The sequence below is a fragment of the Microchirus variegatus genome (genome assembly GCF_963457635.1).
Source record: "Microchirus variegatus genome assembly, chromosome: 18".
Lineage (NCBI taxonomy): Eukaryota > Metazoa > Chordata > Actinopteri > Pleuronectiformes > Soleidae > Microchirus > Microchirus variegatus.
Genome location: NC_139819.1, coordinates 3620680 through 3640500, shown reverse-complemented (window position 1 = coordinate 3640500; position 19821 = coordinate 3620680). Strand labels below are relative to the sequence as shown.

The 19821-nt window shown below is 40.9% G+C and overlaps 1 protein-coding gene across 1 annotated transcript in view; it reads left to right on the top strand.

Annotated features, from left to right (window-relative positions):
* The window catches only part of adgrv1 (adhesion G protein-coupled receptor V1), a gene marked incomplete at both ends in the record, with an annotated part of 129106 nt that overhangs the window by 75588 nt on the left and 33697 nt on the right, over positions 1-19821 (top strand). The window contains one exon of the mRNA XM_083905111.1: positions 19066-19182. Coding sequence (XP_083761237.1) covers positions 19066-19182 — 117 coding nt within the window. The remainder of the gene's footprint in view (positions 1-19065; positions 19183-19821) is intronic.

Here is a 19821-nt window from a genome sequence, read left to right as displayed (position 1 = left end):
TGTTTGTTTGTGTCCAAACAGCTGCTTCGACGAGGGTTGAATTGTGTGACAAATTACCAAAACAATCCCACCACGGGCTCCATTTAGGCGTTATTCTGTCACGCGTTTCACTATTAGTGATGTTTTTTTTGTCTTCCAAAGGAACAGGGTTCTTTGTATTTTCCCAAAGTGAAGCACTAATTTATTTCATTTAAGTCGTGTTTGTTTACTACTGTTAAACTCAAGAGAGGCTCGAAAGGCCTGCTTTGAGGCAAAGCATTTGAAATCCAGTATCAAGACGGCAAAAGGATTCTGCGTCTTTGATGGAAGTGACGTACTTATTACTTTGTGGCTCAAAGCCTTGTTCCTGCCTCACCATCAATTTATCTAAACCACACGTGTCAAACTCAAGGCCCGGGGGCCAGATGTGGCCCGCCACCTCATTTTATGTGGCCCGCGAGTGATTAATTGGTCTTAAAATCTGTGTTAAAATAGATCTATGCTGCTTTAAGGCGTGCGTTGACCACAAACTACATTTCCCACAATGCATGGCGATTGCGTTCGGAGTGTATCATTGTGCATCATGCAACGAGTGAAATTGAATACATAATAAATACAGTAAGTTATTTAGTGATATATTACAGAGTAGTTACCTTTATTTTACATTATATTTGGTTACATTTATTCTGTATGACAGTTACATCTGGCCCCTTGAGAGTAACCATTATGCTGATGTGACCCTCAGTGAAAAGTAGTTTGACACCCCTGATTCAAACTGTCAGGTCCAGCTCTGTGGTGACGACCGATGTCTTTGTGTAACGTAACACAGTTGCACAGAAAAGAAGTCAAATCATATCTTATACTATACAAAGCTGGAAAGATTAGAAGCTCGGGGGTTGAATTTAGGAAATTTAAAGGAACTAATCCTAATGTCTTAATCCGTCTGGCTGTCAAAATATGTCCCACACCTCAGGATACTTAAGGCATTCTACGTCTAACACCACCAACGACAATGAGGTGAAGCATAAATTAAAAGTAAAAGAACATTTGCAAGATTACAATAATAACATGATGAAATTGTTAGTTTCAGTGTGTCTGCCGTCTCCTCCTTCACATTCGTTTCTGTCAAAACAAAACTCATCTCTGTTGTCCCACAGGCACTGGATTAGTGAGAACAGTATAATATATATGTGCATGGGGGGGGGAAAAATCCATGAAAATCCATGAATTCATCTCCCCGTTGTTGGCCCTTGCAGGTCCATCTCAGTTTTTGGTTTTCTAAAGCTTCTGAAAATATACCTTTACAATGCATTTTCTACAAACCGTGACAAACGGTGTGTTTGCGTGTGGGACAGCGTCTGGCTCTGGCCATCAGTCCATCCTCCCCTCAGCAAGACAACTGAAGATTGTCTGTGCAGAGTGGAAATTTACCCAGTGCATATGTACTGTGTAAGTGAACCTGCCCAGGCTGCACGTTCATATCTGGATCCACCTCATGTGGCTGAAAATGGACATAAAACTTAATTCACTCTCCACTAATATATCACTATAGCCTGTGTCAGTGCACATATATTTGTGTTGTGCGTCATGTGGACTACAGCTATACATGGCCGCTAATGCAATAATGCAGCATTGTACTCCGTGACGTGAATATTCATGTTATTCATGTTGTTTTGTTTCCGTCTCCAGGAGACAGATCACTTGTGTCTGCACTCCAAACGTCGACTGTAGACGGATAAATGTTTTTAGTGAAGTGGTTTTCCCTCAGTGTTGTTATTCTTCCGAGTAATTCGACTTCACATGCGTAAAAATAAACCTAATGCGGGCTAATCGCTGGCGGGTTGTGCTCTATCCACTCTCCAGATTTAAAAACTGTGAAAATTCATTACAAATCATTGACCCACGCTAAAGTTTTGCATCAAAAAATACAGTGTGTTCCACTTAAATCAGAGGTTTGAAATCGATAATGAGGCTCTGCGTGGTATTTTGCTCGCACGCATAGCAACTTGTCCATGGGTAAAAATGTAGTGTGCTATGTACTATAAATCATAGTACTATAAAGTACTATGATAAAGTACAACTGACTTAATGTGACAGTGACAGAAAGTGCAATTAACTGTAAAAGAAGCAGTGTGAAGTAAAGGCTAACTTTAGCTGTTGACTTTTGCGTCTCATGAACAATCCATCCTCATGCTAGCTTATCTCACAGGTGGTATTTTGGCTAACTTTAGCTACAGGCTTTAGCTGGCCTTTTGGGTGGGTTCACATCAATTATGCTAGTTTGTCTAGGTGATAGTTTGACTGATTAACTGCAGTCTGTTCTTATCTAGACTTTTGGGTTTCATCAAGTTGGGCTTGGTCCATGCCCATCCTCATGCTAGCTTGTTTCACAGGTGATAGTTACGGCGCTATTCCAATTATACAGTTCTTGTACTACTCGGCTTTACTTAAACTGGACGTTTATCATGTTAGCTAACCTCACAGATGGTCACGCATCCATTTCTTGTGTCTGGCTCCTCGATTTTGGACTATTATGGCAGAAACCATGACGATAGTTGAACATTATCAATCTTCCCTTAGGGCTTGTACTGAGAAACTTGTTCTCTCTCCCAGAAAAGAATAACGTCATTATTTTCTCGCTTTACTAGAGTAAAGTCTCCCGCAGCCCATCTGTTGTCTCTCAGAATAACAGCACTCAGAATACAGCTATATTTGCTGATCTCCATCTAACATTATATTAACACATGTATATCCACTGTAATAAAATGTTCCTTCATGTCCCAAACAGCCAATACCCACACACACGTTGACCCCAGTCCTCCCAGGGTTTTATTCCAGTATCAGGGTGTTTAAGTGATTCTTAGTTCTGGTTATAGAGGATTTCCTGTTAGCTCTGGGACTGGTTCCAGCATTCAGAAATCTGCTCCTCAAACCACAATGGCAAACACACACGGGCATCCGTGTACACACGCACGCACACATAAACACAACCTTTCACACACACACCCCTCATACACCCCCCCACACCACCCGGTCGCCTTTGTCACTTCCTGTCTCAGAGGAGAATAAAGAAGTGGTGTGATTGCCGTCAAGATTCGTCAGCATGAGTGTATGTGGAGGTGGGTGGAGGTTGGGGTGGGGTCCAGGTTTTTGGACAAGCGTGCACGCTCTCTGGGATAAAGGGAAGTATGAATTCAAGACCTTACCCCGTCATCTTCTGAAAACTGTAAGATCAACACGGGGCTTCGTACTGTAAATAAAGTGAGCAATTCTGCAGTTCCTGAGGAAGTTTATCAGTTTCCATCGTGCCCATCAATCATTAAGCCGATAAACAGACACAGTATTTTTGTCCGCTGGAATGGGCCGATCATTTTCATTTTCAGTGCTTGTTCTCACGAGTGTACGAAATGAGAACGCGTAAAGCAGGGAAAGAGTAATAATAAGTGTGAGTAACTAACATTAAACGTCTCTTAAAGTCATTTCATCAGGAGGAATTGGACATTTTGGGGATTTCTTGAAGACATTTCCCCTCTTATCCCAGAGGTTTCTCCAGTTCTGAAAGCATAGTTCAGCCCCGGAATGTATCCTCAGTGGATTCCATGTCCAGTTACTGCTACTGATTTATTGAATCTGAATTTGGAGAACCGACCTCCGTGAATGTGAATCTACGCAGACGAGCCTTTCATATACTTTAGACGGGGCCTTGCATTACACGGGCCACCATCTTCTCATCTCAGCAACATCCCGTGTTTCTACAGCAAACTGAATTGACGAACAAAGCTACAAATTAAGCTGTGTTTGGTACAGTAGTGTACGGACTGTAATGGTAAAGCCTTGGGTCAAGCGTTTTGGCTAAGAACAGTATATTTACTTGGTAGGCGTTTGCGTTATTGGCTTTGCCCGTTGGTTGTGTTGGCGAGGAACGTAGTGTGATGTCGGACTGGTGCGAACAACGACATCAGACAACAAAGGAGGACACCTAGCAGCTCTTTTTTTGAGATACCTAGCTTTGTATGAGAATGGACCGCAGACGTTAAAGAAACCTTACTGACCGTACCGTACCATTATACTCTTGTACCCCAAGGAAAGGGTGCCAAAAATGGAACAGTTCATGCTGGTTATTTAGGGACTATTCCTAATAGAAACGCAAAAAATAATACGTACGGTTACACTCGATGGAAACGCTGGACCGTCAATGTTCCATACCTGCTACTAGTGAACGTTATTGACTCTTCAGTTGTTTTTGGTGTTGCTTCACACGCCAAGTGATGAAATGGTGTAAAGTACACTACAATCCTGTACGACTCATCAGTTTCACCACTGACTATATTTTTTTGACATTTTACAAAACTGTTAACAGACACTTAAATCGCCCGCTGGAATGTCTGTCAGAACTCAACACACAGTAGTTCAGGATTTTTCTGACATCGTCATCTATTTCAGCCTTACTTTATGCTGTAAAAATACTAAATTAAAAGAGAACTAAAATGTCATAATATAGTATGTGACCTTCTATTTGTCTCAAACTGCTTCACAGAGCTTACTGTGTTTACTTTATCTCCCCATTCTCCTCAGGATATGAAGTCGTCTTCAAGTGTGGAGCACTTTTAATGACACATTTAGTCATAGTCGTGTAGTCGTACGAGCACTTATTCATGAGTCAGTCAGGTTACTTTTCTACTAACGTGGTCTGACATTATTCTTGCCTGGATTACATCGTGGCACACACAGAAGGAATCGACCCATCCTTGAATCCTTATTTGGTTTTCTTGGTACACTATTGACCCCTAATATGAAACGTTACGTACCATCTTTGCTCTTTTATAATATTCATTGAAATCAGTGTGTGTGCATGTGTGGTTGTGATTAATTTATGACCGTGCACTTTTTCAGAATGTGCCATTTAGGCAGGAATTCATTTTTCTAATCATCTGCTGCTGCTGCTGCTGCAGACTCTGACCTTTTGCGGACTCTGGAAGTTGCACTCTCATTTTCGCCAAATGTCCTGTTGTCGTAACAGCTGCCGACCCCAGATACGTTTCCATGAACTTTCCTCCCGTTTCCAGCTACCTTGTCACGTAGCCGTGAGAGCGAGACGCGACACACGGCAAACAGAAAATCCTGCCGTGGATAAAAATGGTGCTGCTGACTCTCCGCTACACTAGAGATAATGCAATTAACAGATGAGTAAGATCACTCGTGGCAATTTTCTGCTATTTGCGGTCGCTAGCTTCCTCGTAATCTCATTCTATCGCGACAGGCAATAGATTATTTTGGTTTCCAAGGTCACATGTACTGTCACAAAGAGGAATATGTAACTGTTAACATGCAACAATGGCCATTGTCGTCGGCCCGTTACTGAACCCCACACACACACACACACACACACACACACACGGAGAGACGGCCACCTTTTACCTGATTCTGTGGAGTCATCCGGGTTGTCCGTCGCCGGGTTGATGACATTGTGTGTGTGTGTGTGTGTGTGTGATAAACAAAGTGGGAGCCTTCACTTGTCAAAGTCCCCTGCTCTATTTTTGGAGTTTGACAGCTTGTCTTGGCAGACCTTTGTGTGTGTGTGTGTGGAGTGGAGTGAACCTTGGAGGTTTGCAAAAGTGAAAACACGGCCGAACTCTAGAGCGCTTGAGGTCGTCGGTCGTTGCTTACTGACCGAGATTATTTTCAGTTATTGTCTCCAGACTTCACCTGGGTTGGTGATTAAGAGGTTTTTTTCTTTCTTGGAACTGGTGTGTGGACATTCGTTGCTGTATACAAGAGCCGAAAGTGTGTGCATTTGAACACGTTTGACACATTCCTAACACCGAAATGTGCCGATCAGGCCAATTCAGTTGATTGCGCTGCTGTTTTTGTGACCCGGGCTGGGATTCGGACACTCTACGCTAGCAGAGACAGAAAGAAAAACTATTAGCACACCTAATACTAATCTACTCCTGTGGTAGTTGATATCTACACACCTATGTTCCGAAATCCCTATGTTCCGAAAGTCTTATGTATTACATTTATTGCAAATACATGCCCGAAGGCTAATTCCAAGTACAAGACCAAGTTTTGGTCTCCATGAGGACTACTGGTCCTGACGAGACCATAACAAATACAAGTAAGCTAGCCCCTTACTACTTACTAACCTTAACCATCACAACTTAGTGCCTAGCCTTAACGCTAACATAAACCCTAACCCTAAAACCAGGTTTTAAACCTGATAAAGGTCCTTTAAAGTTGTGGGGACATAAGCCTTTTGGAACATAGGGATTTTGGAAATATAGGGCTTTTCCCCAACTTTAACGGCGTTAACCGCTATCTACGTTAACGCGTTTTCGTGACGACTGTTTTCGGAAAAAGACGTGCGCTACGTTATGTTTATGTGACGCGGCACCGGAGACCGGGCATCGTTTACCAGTTAGCTCCGTTAGCTCCGTTAGCTGCGTTAGCTCCTTTAGCGCCGTTAGCGCGCCTACAGTCAAAATGGAGCGGTCTGTTTATTAAACAATAAGAGCAGCACTACAAATAACCAGCGTACCTGTGTACTGCGTATGTGTGCCTCTGTTTTTAGAGTTTAGCGTTACTTTAGAGACTCATTTGAACAATGAGCTTTCCCCTTCTGTTTTCCCCCTGTTGGCAGCCAGTGTCATAAGTGAGAGCGACTGCACGTCCTCGACTGGTTCTCGGCACAGTCGGTGTTGACAGTGTGTCAATACCGGTGTTTGTGTTGAGCTTAATTTACAGTTTGTGTGTTTAAGTAACTGTGGATTAAGCAAGTTTCAAACATCGCGTTTCCTCTGACTGGTGAAAAGATGAATAATCCTTTAATCTGGAACAGGAAATGGTGGAAACAGAGAAGTAAATCAATAAATGTTATAAAACCATATTATAAAAACCGGCAAATGTGGCTCCTGGTCGTCACAGTTATAAAACACATACAAATGTACACGCACACACACACACAGAGCCTGGGGCCTTCAGCTCCTCAACATTCTGACCTGTAGGGGGCACTGTAGCTCCACAGTTAGAACCAAGTTCAACGGCAGAAGTGAATGAAGTGGCTGCTGGTCAATGACTCCTCCGAGCTCGTCTTCTGTCTGTGATGGGACTCAGTTTAGTTTAGGAGCGTAGGAATAAGTCGTCCAGTCTGATTTTTTTCTGAATGAGTTTGGAGAATCTGAACGAGCAGATCATTCATTTTCTCACAGCTTTATCCTCCACGTGGGTGTCAATCATTCACGATCACACACGTACGAGCGTCCACTTCACCAAATCCCCACTCGGTGTGTGTTCCAACTCCAAACACAGGGACAAAAAAAAAAAAAAAAACCCGGGGATCCAAGGCGGTGACCTTTGAGCTGTGAGGCAACAACAACGCTGACCACTGTGTGAGCAGAGCTTAGATTTAACGATTTAAAAGAAAAAGAAAGAAACGCTGCAACAGTTTACAGCTCCATTACGGCTATATTGAGCCGATTCAAAGTCCTCGCGGCATAATTGTGCTACTTTAGTCTAATTTCAGTACAGAAAGAAATAGGCGGTCGATTACGAGAGGAAAACGGAGACATGAGAGCACAGCAGTGTCTCTGATTAAGTCCACATTTGACTGTGGGGGGACAATGAACACTGTGTGTGTGTGTGGTGTTTGTATTCATTATGTTGTGGGGACATAAATCTGTTTACGCGGTCGGTACATTATGGGGACTTTTTGTCTTTTTTACTACAGTTTTAGATGGTTAGGTTAATTTTAGGGTCAGGATTAGGATCAGGACGGTAGTAATTATGCTTAAGGTTGGAGTAAGTGTCCAGGAAATGAATGTAAGTCCTATGAAGACATGGGAACCAGTGTGTGAGTGCGTGTGTGGCTGGTATTCCTTATGTTGTGGGGACCTGAATCTGTTTACACACTTGCGTTGTACTTGTTGTCCCCATAATGTAAATGACATCATTTTAAGATGTTTTAAAGCTAGGCTGAGGTCAGGATTAGGATTAGGACAGTAGTAATTATGGTTAAGGTTGGGAGTAAGTGTCCAGGAAATGAATGAATGTAAGTCAATGCAATGTCCTCTGAAGACATCGGAACCAGCGTTTGAGTGTGTACGTGTTGCATAAGTTGTGTGGACCAATTGTCAAACAAACCTATCTTAGTGAGGACATTTCTGCCTGATCCACATAACTTTAACAGGTTTTTTTGGAAGATTAAGACCTGGTTTTAGGGTTAGGGTTAGGTCAAAAGTTAGGGTTGGGTACTTAGTTGTGATGCGTAAGGTTCAGGTAAGGGGTTAAGTCTATAAAGAGGGTGTCCACATAAAGAGTGTGAGACCAGCATGTGTGTGAATGGACATTTAAACTGCTGCTGCGGGTCAGTCGCAGAATCTTTAACTGGATCGATGACGGCCAGTCTGCACAGCAGTGAATGAGACTGCTGGGATTCTCAATCAATATGATTAGACATGTACCTACAGACCTGATCATTTCCTGAATATATTGCACGTGGGAAGACCAAGACCATGGATTTCCATTGGTGGATCAGCGCACACCCACATCATGTATGCACTGAAGCGCACACACACACACAGTATATGTTAGTTTTGTGGTAGAGGAACTCGGAGAGTGTGTTTGTGTTCAGGGAGCTGACCCCGCGCAGCTGCGTTCAGTTTCCGTGTGCACACATGTGTCTCGTGCCGTGCGGCGCAGAGCCTCGTCTGTGTGTCTGGCCTCCAGACGGGCTTCGCTTCAACACCAGATGTTGAGGAAGGAAATTCGAGAGGCCCGCTCTCCAAAGTGGCCCCTGTTGTGATGGAAAGCAGCTGCAGCTTTTGCAGCAGCTTTTGCAGGACGACAGTGGCCGTTTGGAGCGGCGCGCGAATGAGCGGAAAGAGCCGACGAAGGCCTGTTGGACGAGAGCTAAATGTGTTTGCATGTAGGAGGTTACTGTGTCTGTGTGGAGGAGGCGGCAGCAGCAGCAGCAGCTCTGCTCTGTGTGCATGTTTGTTGCATGAGCAGAGTCAGAGATGCGGCAGGACATGCAGAACATGCACTAAAACCACAACAATCACATCTAATTACTATTTTTTATCATCAATTCATCTGTCAGGGACTTGTTTGGTCCATGAAATGTTGAAAAATGTTGATTTTAGTGTGTTCCAAACCCTTCTTTGTCAAATGGAGCAAAGAAACCAGAAAATAATCACATTTAAGAAGCTGAAAAATAAGAAAGCTTCTTTCACTTATTAAGAAACCCCTCTTAAACCTTTAAACCTTTGTGTTTTATTCCTTATTTTATTGATAAAAGGGCCAGAAAGCGTCCTGTAACTAAGTTTTTTTTGCCCGTTTTTCCAGAATATTCAAATGTCTGGCAGTTATTTACAATTGACTGCATGTTAAATTCGCGAAAAACAAAACACTGCAGTGATTTTGCATGTTAAACTTGAATATTTGAACAGTATAAAACATATTTAAAGTAACATTTGTTGCCTAAAAATGGACATTTATGGCAACAAAGATGCCCATTCTCTGGCTTCCTGCAACAGCGCTAGTAAAATGACCGTAATAACCGCACATTTGCTTTAACGTGCAACTTTTTCAGCTTTCAGAAACAGTTGGAATTTTTCCGACAGCACAAACTAATGCGTAAATACGATAAAGGAAACGTGACGTCTGCGATACGCTCGGCATTAAAGGGTTAATTATCAAATTCGACTAATGGCGAACTTAATCCTAATCTATGCAGTGATTTGGCTTTGTTTACATTATTATAAAAGAGAACTTTATGTCGTAAAAGAACAAAGAATCAAAATTGATTACTCATAACCTTCTTTAATCCCTTTAAGTTTAAAACGGTACAACTGCACTATAACTATAATAAAAGCTCTTAAACTAGTCATTTATTGTGGGAATATCAGAGATTCCCAGCACATAAACAGGTTCTGACTGCACTGCAGCGTGTGCGTGATGCAGATGGTCAAAAACGCAGTGTTGTGGTTGTTTGGATGTGAAACACGGCAAACTGTGGGCGGGTGTTTATTTGCAAACAGCCGACTCAGCAAAGAGGTTCAACTCCAAACACCTGTGAACTTTACTCCCTGTGGTATGACCTTAAAGCAGAGTGACATGCATTTTAAAAAATAAACACTTGAAATAGTTTCTGTCAATAAATGTGGCAACTATTCTGATGTTAGACACTGTGAAATATGTACGATAGACTTTAAGACGGGCTGTAATTCCATTAATTATTATCAAAATAGTTAATCTGAGTCTTTTTATGTAATTAAATCAAACTTTCTGATAATATATTCTCAAAGAAATCATTAAAACTGTGTGTGGATTCAACACCATCATCATTTCCAGGTTTAGGACACATATTGATCCACATATTCACATTTTATGGACCAAACGAGTACTTGATTCATTAAGAAAATACTTGTTATTGTTGTTGCAGATCTAATTTTAAGAAATACTCTTATTTATCTAACCTAGTAGAGCAGTTAATATACACTTAAGCAATGTGTTGAGCTTAATTTACAGTTTGTGTGTTTAAGTAACTGTGGATTAAGCAAGTTTAAAACATCACGTTTCCTCTGACTGGTGAAAAGATGAATATTGTGGTATTTTAAGTGAAATTATTCAGTGTCAACCAGCCTAATATTTCAGTATTTGCATTATTTTAGTGAGTAAATAGTCATTTATGTTGATGGATAATTACGCTAAAGCTTCAGCTGTAATAACTACATGCATGTGTTCAAAGATACAAAGTGACGTGGACAGATTATTAATCTGCGCATGAAAACAATAATATATAGCTACATATGGGAAATACTTTTTCAGGTTTTGTGATTTTCCTGATTTCAAAGAAGTCGTCACTTATTTTTGTACGTGTCTTGTCAGCGAATATTGTACCACTTTTATTTCTACACACACACACACACACACACACACACACACTGTGGCCCACTAACCCAGCTTCCAGCCCGGCGTCACGTGACCTGTTCCAGTGTAACTTCCCCCGTGTGCATCAGCGCATAAACAACACTCCTGCTGCATGTTGATGATTCCTGCACGTCTGCAACGTACACACACACTGTTGCTTTAAAGCCTCTCCTACTGTAGTAAATGTACTTATATATATATATGTGTGTATATATATATATATATATATATATATATATGTGGTGTCTTTGTTATGAGGTGATCAGAAGAGGCTGAAGTTTTCCGATGCTGTGATCGATGGTCGTAAGAGGTCGGACAGAAGCTGCTTCGATGGAAATTCACCACCTCGGTTACGACACGAGCGACAATCGCATGTTTCTCTCTTTTTCTCTTTATTTATCTTTACCTTCTCTGTGTCTCTGAACAAAGGCGTTAAAGGAAACACCCAGGCAGGGTGCAGGCTGCGGCTGGAGCCAGCTAGATCAGACCGGTAGCTGTTAGAGAGAAGAGGGGGAGGAGGAGGAGGAGGAGGAGGTGATGTAAGGAGGAGGAGGAGGAGGAGGAGGAGGAGGAGGAGGAGGGGGAGATGAGGGAAAAAGATGGGAGGAGGAGAAGTGTGGGTAGAGTGTTTTGGACACGAGACTGGATGGATCGTCTGGCGAGCAGACAGCAGCCAATGCCCCGTTCCCTCAGTGATGTAATGCATAGGGAGGGAGGCTATTTTTAGCCCCGATGGTTGGCTAAGCTGCCTCAGCATTAGCACACACACACAGGCTTTATTTATCGGGAGCCAAAACTTGTAGCTGTTTATTGTTTTTTCGTCGCTGCAGTTTGGTGCAGTTTCTCTCCTTCTCGGTCTGCTTTCTTGGACCTTTTATATATTTGCTGGAACATTTGGTAACACTTTAGATTAGAGAACACATATTCACCGTTTGCTAGGTGCTTAATAGCATGCATATAAGTAGCATACTAGCCCTTTATTAGTCAATATTAAGCACCGTATGCAGGAAAAGTCTTAATTCATGTCATAATAGAGGTAGAATAAGGTTATGTAAAATAAGGTGCGTTAATGATTAGGGCTAGTATGCTACTTATATCCATGCTAGTAAGCACCTAGCTAATGGCGAATTATGTGTTCCCTAATCTAAAGTGTTACCGAACATTTTTTAAATTTATTTATGCGTCTTGTGTAACTGTTGTATTTTCATTTCTCTTTTCCTGGCGCACATTCTCAGGAACTTTTTGACAAACGGCAAACGTTGAATGTTTTAATCTCGATGAGTTTTAATTCCATGTTCCATTTACCGCAGCTGAGCGAAGGTTTAAATACAGTATTTTGTATATATATATGTAGATATAAGGAGAAGAATTCTCCAGGCCATCAGAGATGTGGAACAAACACAAACATCATCTCTGAGGTTGACTGACAGTTTGTTCTCCAGGGCCGTAAAAAAACAAAAAGGGGGGGGGGGGGGGGGGCTCTGTAGATAGGGAGATGTTTACTGTGTAGATAATGAAACCCCATCCTCTAAGCAGAGAGTATTACATGTAATTAAGTAGATGCTGTCCTAGATCCGGACCTGGACTTGTGACTGATTTGGTTTCGTATTTGTATTTTAAACATGCTAACGTTTAATTGCGGTCAAGGTTTAGTGAAATATCCGGTCCATTTTCAACCACTTTATCCTATCGGAGCTGCTGGTGCCAAACCCAGCTGACGTTGGGTGAACTCTTCTTCTTCTCCTGGTTTTATTTGGTATCAACGAGTAACAAAGATAGTTGGTGGACTAAGTAAACCATCGAAACACGAACTACTCTGTGATACATATCACTTTACTTTGCATAAACGATAAAATAAAAATTCAAAGATAGAAGAATTCAATTGCCGACAATCCAATTTGCTAAGTGCATTTCTTTCAACTTGACCTCCACTAAAAGATCCAGGGTGGAAACTTCAGGACCAATTATAATGTTCGCTGTAAATCACCAACTCTCACGCGAGTTTACTTTTCCGTCCTGACACGAGTCGTTTGAGTTTAACATCGTTTGTTAAAACAGAGCTAATGCTCTATTTTGAGAGGCCTGGAGGGATTTCATAGCGTCGCTAATAAGAGATTATGCTGATCTGAAATGGCAGGTTTCGTCATCTTCGCTCATTTGCCGTTCGGCAACGTCAGGGTTAAGACGTTGCGTGTTATCCGTTTCACAATAAGCTAATAAATCATTAGCTCACAGGCACGGTGTGCATGTGAATGTGACCTTTGGTGGTTCCTGTTTTACCAGATACAGGAGCAGCTCCTCCCTGCCTCTGTTTGAAACAAGTCTGTAGCCTAAAGGTCTAGACAGGTCGACTCCCAGTATCTCACACAAAAGGAGAAGGAGCGCGACGACGAGTTGATTTTACTCTAATCCAAAGCCCTGTGGTAGCCCATCATTACAGTACAGTACAGAGTGTACACAGTAACACCTGTGTTGGTTTAACACTGGACGGAACAATGGACACACAGCTGTAACCATGACGCCAAATCTGCTTAGCTGTAACCTCGGGGAAAGTAGGTCTCTTACGCTTCCAGTTCGTCCTGTAACACACTTTAGTTTAAGCGCTGACTCAGCGTTTTCGTTCAGAACCACCACATTTGACCTGCTGAACACGGGTGTCAACCGTTTATGTCTCGATAAAAGCAACAGGTAAAGATTTGATTCGTCTTCAAATGTCCGTCACAGGTTCAGTCATAGAGATTGTGATGGTCGTAATAAAAGCTCATCAGTCACCGTGTCGGATGTCGGATGATCAATCGCACTGACACAGATTCTTGCCCTGTCTTTTTCGGGAGGCTGACAATCACCACTAATATGACTCCTCACCAGTCATCCGTTTACGACGCGGTGCGAGGTCATAGGTCATCGGGCGGGGAGGCGCGGGGCGAGGATCCGCCGTCGTCGTCTTCGTCGTCATCAATCACGGCGACTGGAGAGGCCGTTGCGTGATGCTCGTGAACTTGCAGTCCCTCGAGGAGACGTTGAACAGAGACGTTCTTCAGTGTCACTAATACAGCTGGGATTTACGGCTCTTTGAAGGGAGCCGGGACTCCAGGAGACGCTCTTTTCAAAGAGAGACGTTCAAAAAGACTGAGCTCTTTCTTATATATATTATATATTTTTACAAAGCTTCCTTGGATGTTTATATATATATATGTATATATATGTCTATATATATGTATGTATGTATATATACATATATGTATGTGTATATATATATATATATATATATATATATGTATGTATATATACATATATATGTATGTATGTGTATATGTATGTGTATATATGTATATATATGTATGTATATATACGTAGGTATATATGTATGTATATATACGTAGGTATATATGTATGTATATATACGTAGGTATATATGTATGTATATATATATGTATGTATATATATGTATGTGTATGTATATATATATTTATGTATATATACGTATATATGTATGTATATATACGTATATATGTATGTATATATACGTATATATGTATGTATATATACGTATGTATGTATATATACGTATGTATGTATGTATATATACGTATGTATGTATGTATATATACGTATGTATGTATGTATATATACATATATGTATGTATGTATATATACATATATATGTATGTATATATGTATGTATATATACGTATATATGTATATATGTATGTATATATATGTATATATGTATGTATGTATGTATATATATGTATATATGTATGTATGTATATATACATATATATATATGTATGTATGTATATATACATATATATGTATGTATGTATATATACATATATATGTATGTATATATACATAAATATGTATATATGTATGTATATATACATAAATATATATGTATGTATATATACATACATATATATGTGTGTGTGCATATATATACACACACATATATACACACATATCTATATCTATACAAAGATATAGATATGTGTGTGTATATACACCCATATATAGAAGGTTTGGGTTTAGTAGACATTTTGTTGGTTAGGGTTAGGAGATGCATTATGTCCTAAATAAGACTGTTGTACAAGAACATGTGTGTGTTCTACTGACCTCTCTTCTAACGTTACATAAGAGAAAAATACAAAGCACATCAGAACACAATACGTCCACTGTTATTTGAACTAAATGACATTAAGCATGTTCTATTAACCAGACCTGAGTAAGCAGCTATAATAGACTGGACCTCTGTTAAAAAAAAGACTGATAACAACAAGACTCTTGATCTTTAATCTCAAATAAAAATCCCCTGTTACAATGTTGACTCACTCGACCTGCTTCACTGTACGAGTTTACCTGGTTTCCACGCTTGATCTTATAGGCAGATAAGTGTGTATCTGGCCCCCAGGGGCTCATAGGCTCATCACAGCCACGTCACACACACACACACACCTTTGCACCTGTTAAAACATCTCCAAAGAGTTAAGTATTTGAGTCATTTAGTGTTTTTCCCCTCCGGCTACAAAGGTTTTGTCACGGAAAGATTTAAAAAATCAGGCTCCGCAAAAATATATAATCAATGAGCAGGTTTTTCAGCCATTCCAAGATGACAATGCCAGGATTCAGTGAGCTCAAGAGGGGTTCATGAGAGCATTTTAGTCAGCATTTTTGAATTGGGTGGCCAATTAATAGTCAGTGTTTATCTATATTTACTGTAAATCACCTTTGTTGCATTTAAAAAGTTGAGTTTTAATTTCGAGTTTAATTCATAAAGATCTTGGCGGGAAAAAATAGAATCGGCTATATCATTTAACAACATTACACAAATATATATATATATACAGTACGTGTTTCCCAATCTGTTATTATTATAATGACAAAAGGAAAAAGTTGTGAGACTGTATTTCCACAGATTTAAACGAATAGAATAATATCACGCTACAACAATTCTGTGCTAATCGAGACAATCATAATAGCGATACGTCACGATTAGTGCTGGGCACTAAGTTAACGTGCGTTTCCATGACGACTGACCGGAAAAAAGACATGCGTGGCGTCACGTTTACATGCCGCGACACCGGAGTCCAGGCAACCGCTTACCAGTTAGCTGCGTTAGCTCGATTAGCGCCGTTAGGGCGCCTACGGTCGAACTGGAGCGGTCTGTTTATTAAACGAAAAGGGCAGCGCTACAAAAAACCAGCGTACCTGTACTGCTACCTGTACACATACTGCGTATGTGTACCTCTGTTTTTAAAGTTTAGCGTTACTTTAGAGACTTTTTATTGAGATTTTATTGACGCAGAGTCACGTAAACAAGACGTCACGCGCGTTAACGAGTCACGATATATCACCTAAGCGATATTTCGCCCACACCCCTAGTGGAAACCCTTAATTTCCGCTCACAGAAATGAATTAATGCTGAGTCATTTATATTTTACATGTACAAATACCCCCCACCCCCCCCCCCCCCTCAGTGGTGGTTTGGGCCCTCCAGGTTGAAACCACTGCTCTAAAGGCACCCACTGTTATTTTATCTGACTGCTGCAGGTGTTCAGCAGGTTTCACTTCTTTACCGTACGTCTTTATTTAGCATTTCTCGCCCCGGTATCACTCCCCTATTGTTTCTACATGTAGTATGGGTGTGTGTGTGTGTGTGTGTGTTGGTTGAGTCATTCTGTGCCCTTGGGCCAACAACTCTGCCAAAAAACACACACACACACACACACACACACAGAGATAATCTCTGTGTTCCCATAAGCGACCTCCTGAGCGCCGTGCTTCTCCACTCAGACTCAGTTCCAGGCAGTTCAGGCATGAATTTCCCGCCTGTGTCATTCCCTCCACTCACGCCCTGCAGGGATTGGAACTCAAAAAAAAAAAAGTGTGACTCATGGTTCATTTTTGTTTCATTTTATTTTGCATGCCCTGACTTTTCCTCCTGACTCAGCAGGAGGATGCAGACAGTGGAAAATCCAAAAACGGTCCAGAGGGAAAAATAACACTCTTTTTTCTGACGTCGTCCTCGAACTCAAACAGGCATTCATGGAGTCGTGTGGAGGGCACGTCTCTGAGTAACATTCTTTTTACTGGGATTAACCTGAGCACTCAACAAGAACAGTGTCTCCACTCAACATAATCTGTTTACGCGGTGACTATAGCGACGTTGACGCTATGCTAGTTAGCCAAAAATCACTGGGTGGTTCCAGAATGTCTTAAATGAAGAGTCGCAGATAATCTGCTGCTGCTGCAGATTCAAACACAACCACTAGATATTATTATTAAAACTATGACTATTACATAAAAGCTTTATTAGCTTGCGTTAGCTTGCTGTGGTTAATCACGTCTTTTTATTGTAACACCACAGCTTGTAGTAATTGATGCTCACATGTAAAACCGTCATAGCACAGTAGTTCAAAACTACATATATTACAGATATATATGCACTCGCATACCTGTATATTGTTAGCCTAATAGCATAGTTGCCTGTTATGTTTGAACGTTTTCGGAAAAACAAGATAGAAAACATTTATTAGCAAGAACATTGGTAACGTTAGGCAGATATCACAAAAAAAGACATCTGATGCAATTATGCTATTAGGCTAACAATATATCATTATTATTATATTATATAATTACTGCATTTTCCAGTGTGTTATATCATCCTGGTAAAAGATTTGTTGTTTTCGATGAAACTTCTTCATACAGTCTCTTAGATTAATGTGTTTATTATTTTTTGATTAATCTTGATTACTTGTTCGGCCCGTAAAAATGTCAGAAAATGGCGATAAATGACGACGCGGTGCTTCTCAAACCTGCAAATGATGTCTTGTTTTGTTCACAAACCAAAAGCAGTCAGTTTTAATGATTTCCTTTGTTATATGGTGCAAAGAAACCAGAAAATATTCACATTTAAGGCGCGGAAATGTCAGAAATCGTGTGTTAATTATTGAAAAAAGTCCGATTTACGTGGTAATCGCGGCCCTACAGTCTGTTCTCGTGACGCAACAGTTCATCTAGAGGTAAAGAATGCGTCTCCTGATGCCAAAGCAGTAATTAGCTTCTTTTTAACGCTTACGTGTCTTGTACAGCTGAGATCTTCCGCCCAGAACGCCATCGTGCAGATGTGTCAACCCTGAGTTTGAGACCTGTGGTCTATGGGTGAGACAGGCCAGCAGACCTTCGACAGTGCGCCCTGCATTCAATTACAGTGCATTATTCCAATTATAATGTTAATTTATCTCATTGTTTTAAACTCATTGTGCCTCATTCACCTCTTCCACGTCCGTTCAGAGGCGTCTCTGTGCTCAAAGGCTCTGGCAGTGTGCCCGACACTCACGCACTGTTCTGTTCATTCAGCTGCTCTCACACACACACACACACGGCGAGTGTAAATGAAGCTCTGTGACGGACAGCAGAGCAGCAGCTGGATTTGTTTTCTGCTGCTCTCGATACAACGATACACATTTAAATTTAGCCTTGTGGTTTACACACACACACACACACACACACACACTATAAAAAGCTGATTTCAGCAGTGCCCTCTGTTCCATTATTTGGGGAAAATGAATTGCACTTCAAATCCCTGTGCGCGTGCAGTCGTAGGACGATATGAAGGACGATATTCGTCAGTGTTGTTTTTGTTTGTGTGTGTTTTTCCTTGCTGCATAGTGATGTAACAGGTCTGCAGGATGGGATGTCTCTCTCTCTCTCTCTCTCTGCAGGAGAGGGCTATTTGAATCCTGCTGCCCTCTTTAAAAATGTATATGACCGTAAAACTAAGTCTGTAAATCAGCAACGCGATCCGCTGACGTCGCAGAGGAGAACAACTGCGACTGAATGTGTCTGAGATAATGATGATGATGTTTATTTTGATTTTATGGCTGTAGAATTGTCAAAAAATGTTAAATAAGTGAGTGATTCTGCTGCTTTTTCGATATTTGGCAGTTATTCATCAGTTTAGGAATTACCGTAGTAATTTTCTCTCCTTCCCGGTGTCCATCCATCCATCCATCCATCCATCTTCCTGAGTGCCAATCTCAGCTGACATAGGGCAAAAGGCAGGGGTCACACCCTGGACACATCGCCAGTCCATTGCTTTTTGAATTTTTTAAGTTAAACACAAACAAAAACTTTTCTGTCCCTTTTTCTGCACAGATCTGTTTCCTGGTGTCTGCGTTCCGGGGTCGAGTGTTTTCGGAGGACAGTTGTGCCGCTCTGGCGCTCTTCGCTCACTATTTCCACCTCAGTCAGTTCTTCTGGATGCTCATACAGGTAAAAACAAAACAAAAACGAGTATCGAGGGACGTAATGCAATGTCACGATCTCAGAGTTTGTCCCTTTGGATCCAGCGGGTTGTCGTTTACTGACTTTATTAATCCTTTCATTGTCCTCCTGTGGTGATGTTTTCAAACTCCCTCAACTGGGTTTCAAACACTTTCTTTAGAATATTTTAAATTCAGCATCGAGGTCAAATTTGCAAACTGGCGTCTACAGAACTCCCAGACGTGTGGGTCACCACAGTCTGGCAGTGTCTGCATGTCGTTATATTTATTTCGTCAGTCTCCTTTTCTACTTCCTCATTCCTCTGGAACTAAAAAATGCTTCCTAACATCACATCTATAAGCCAAGTGTTAGTCTATAAGCCAAATCTTTGTCTCTGTCAGCCATTTTCTCAATCATTGAACCTAAATAAGTGCGCAAACACTACATTATTTGTATTAGTACTAGCCTTAGACTTCTACAGGAACAGGGACACACAAATTTGGTCATAAAATAAAAATATACAATATTGTCTATATAGATTGTGGTATACTCTTCGTTTTGTTTAAATAATTTAAATAATCCACTCGTAAAGGCACCGTGTGGAGGATTTAGCCATTTTTTTCTAATTAAAATCATGGTTGTCCAACA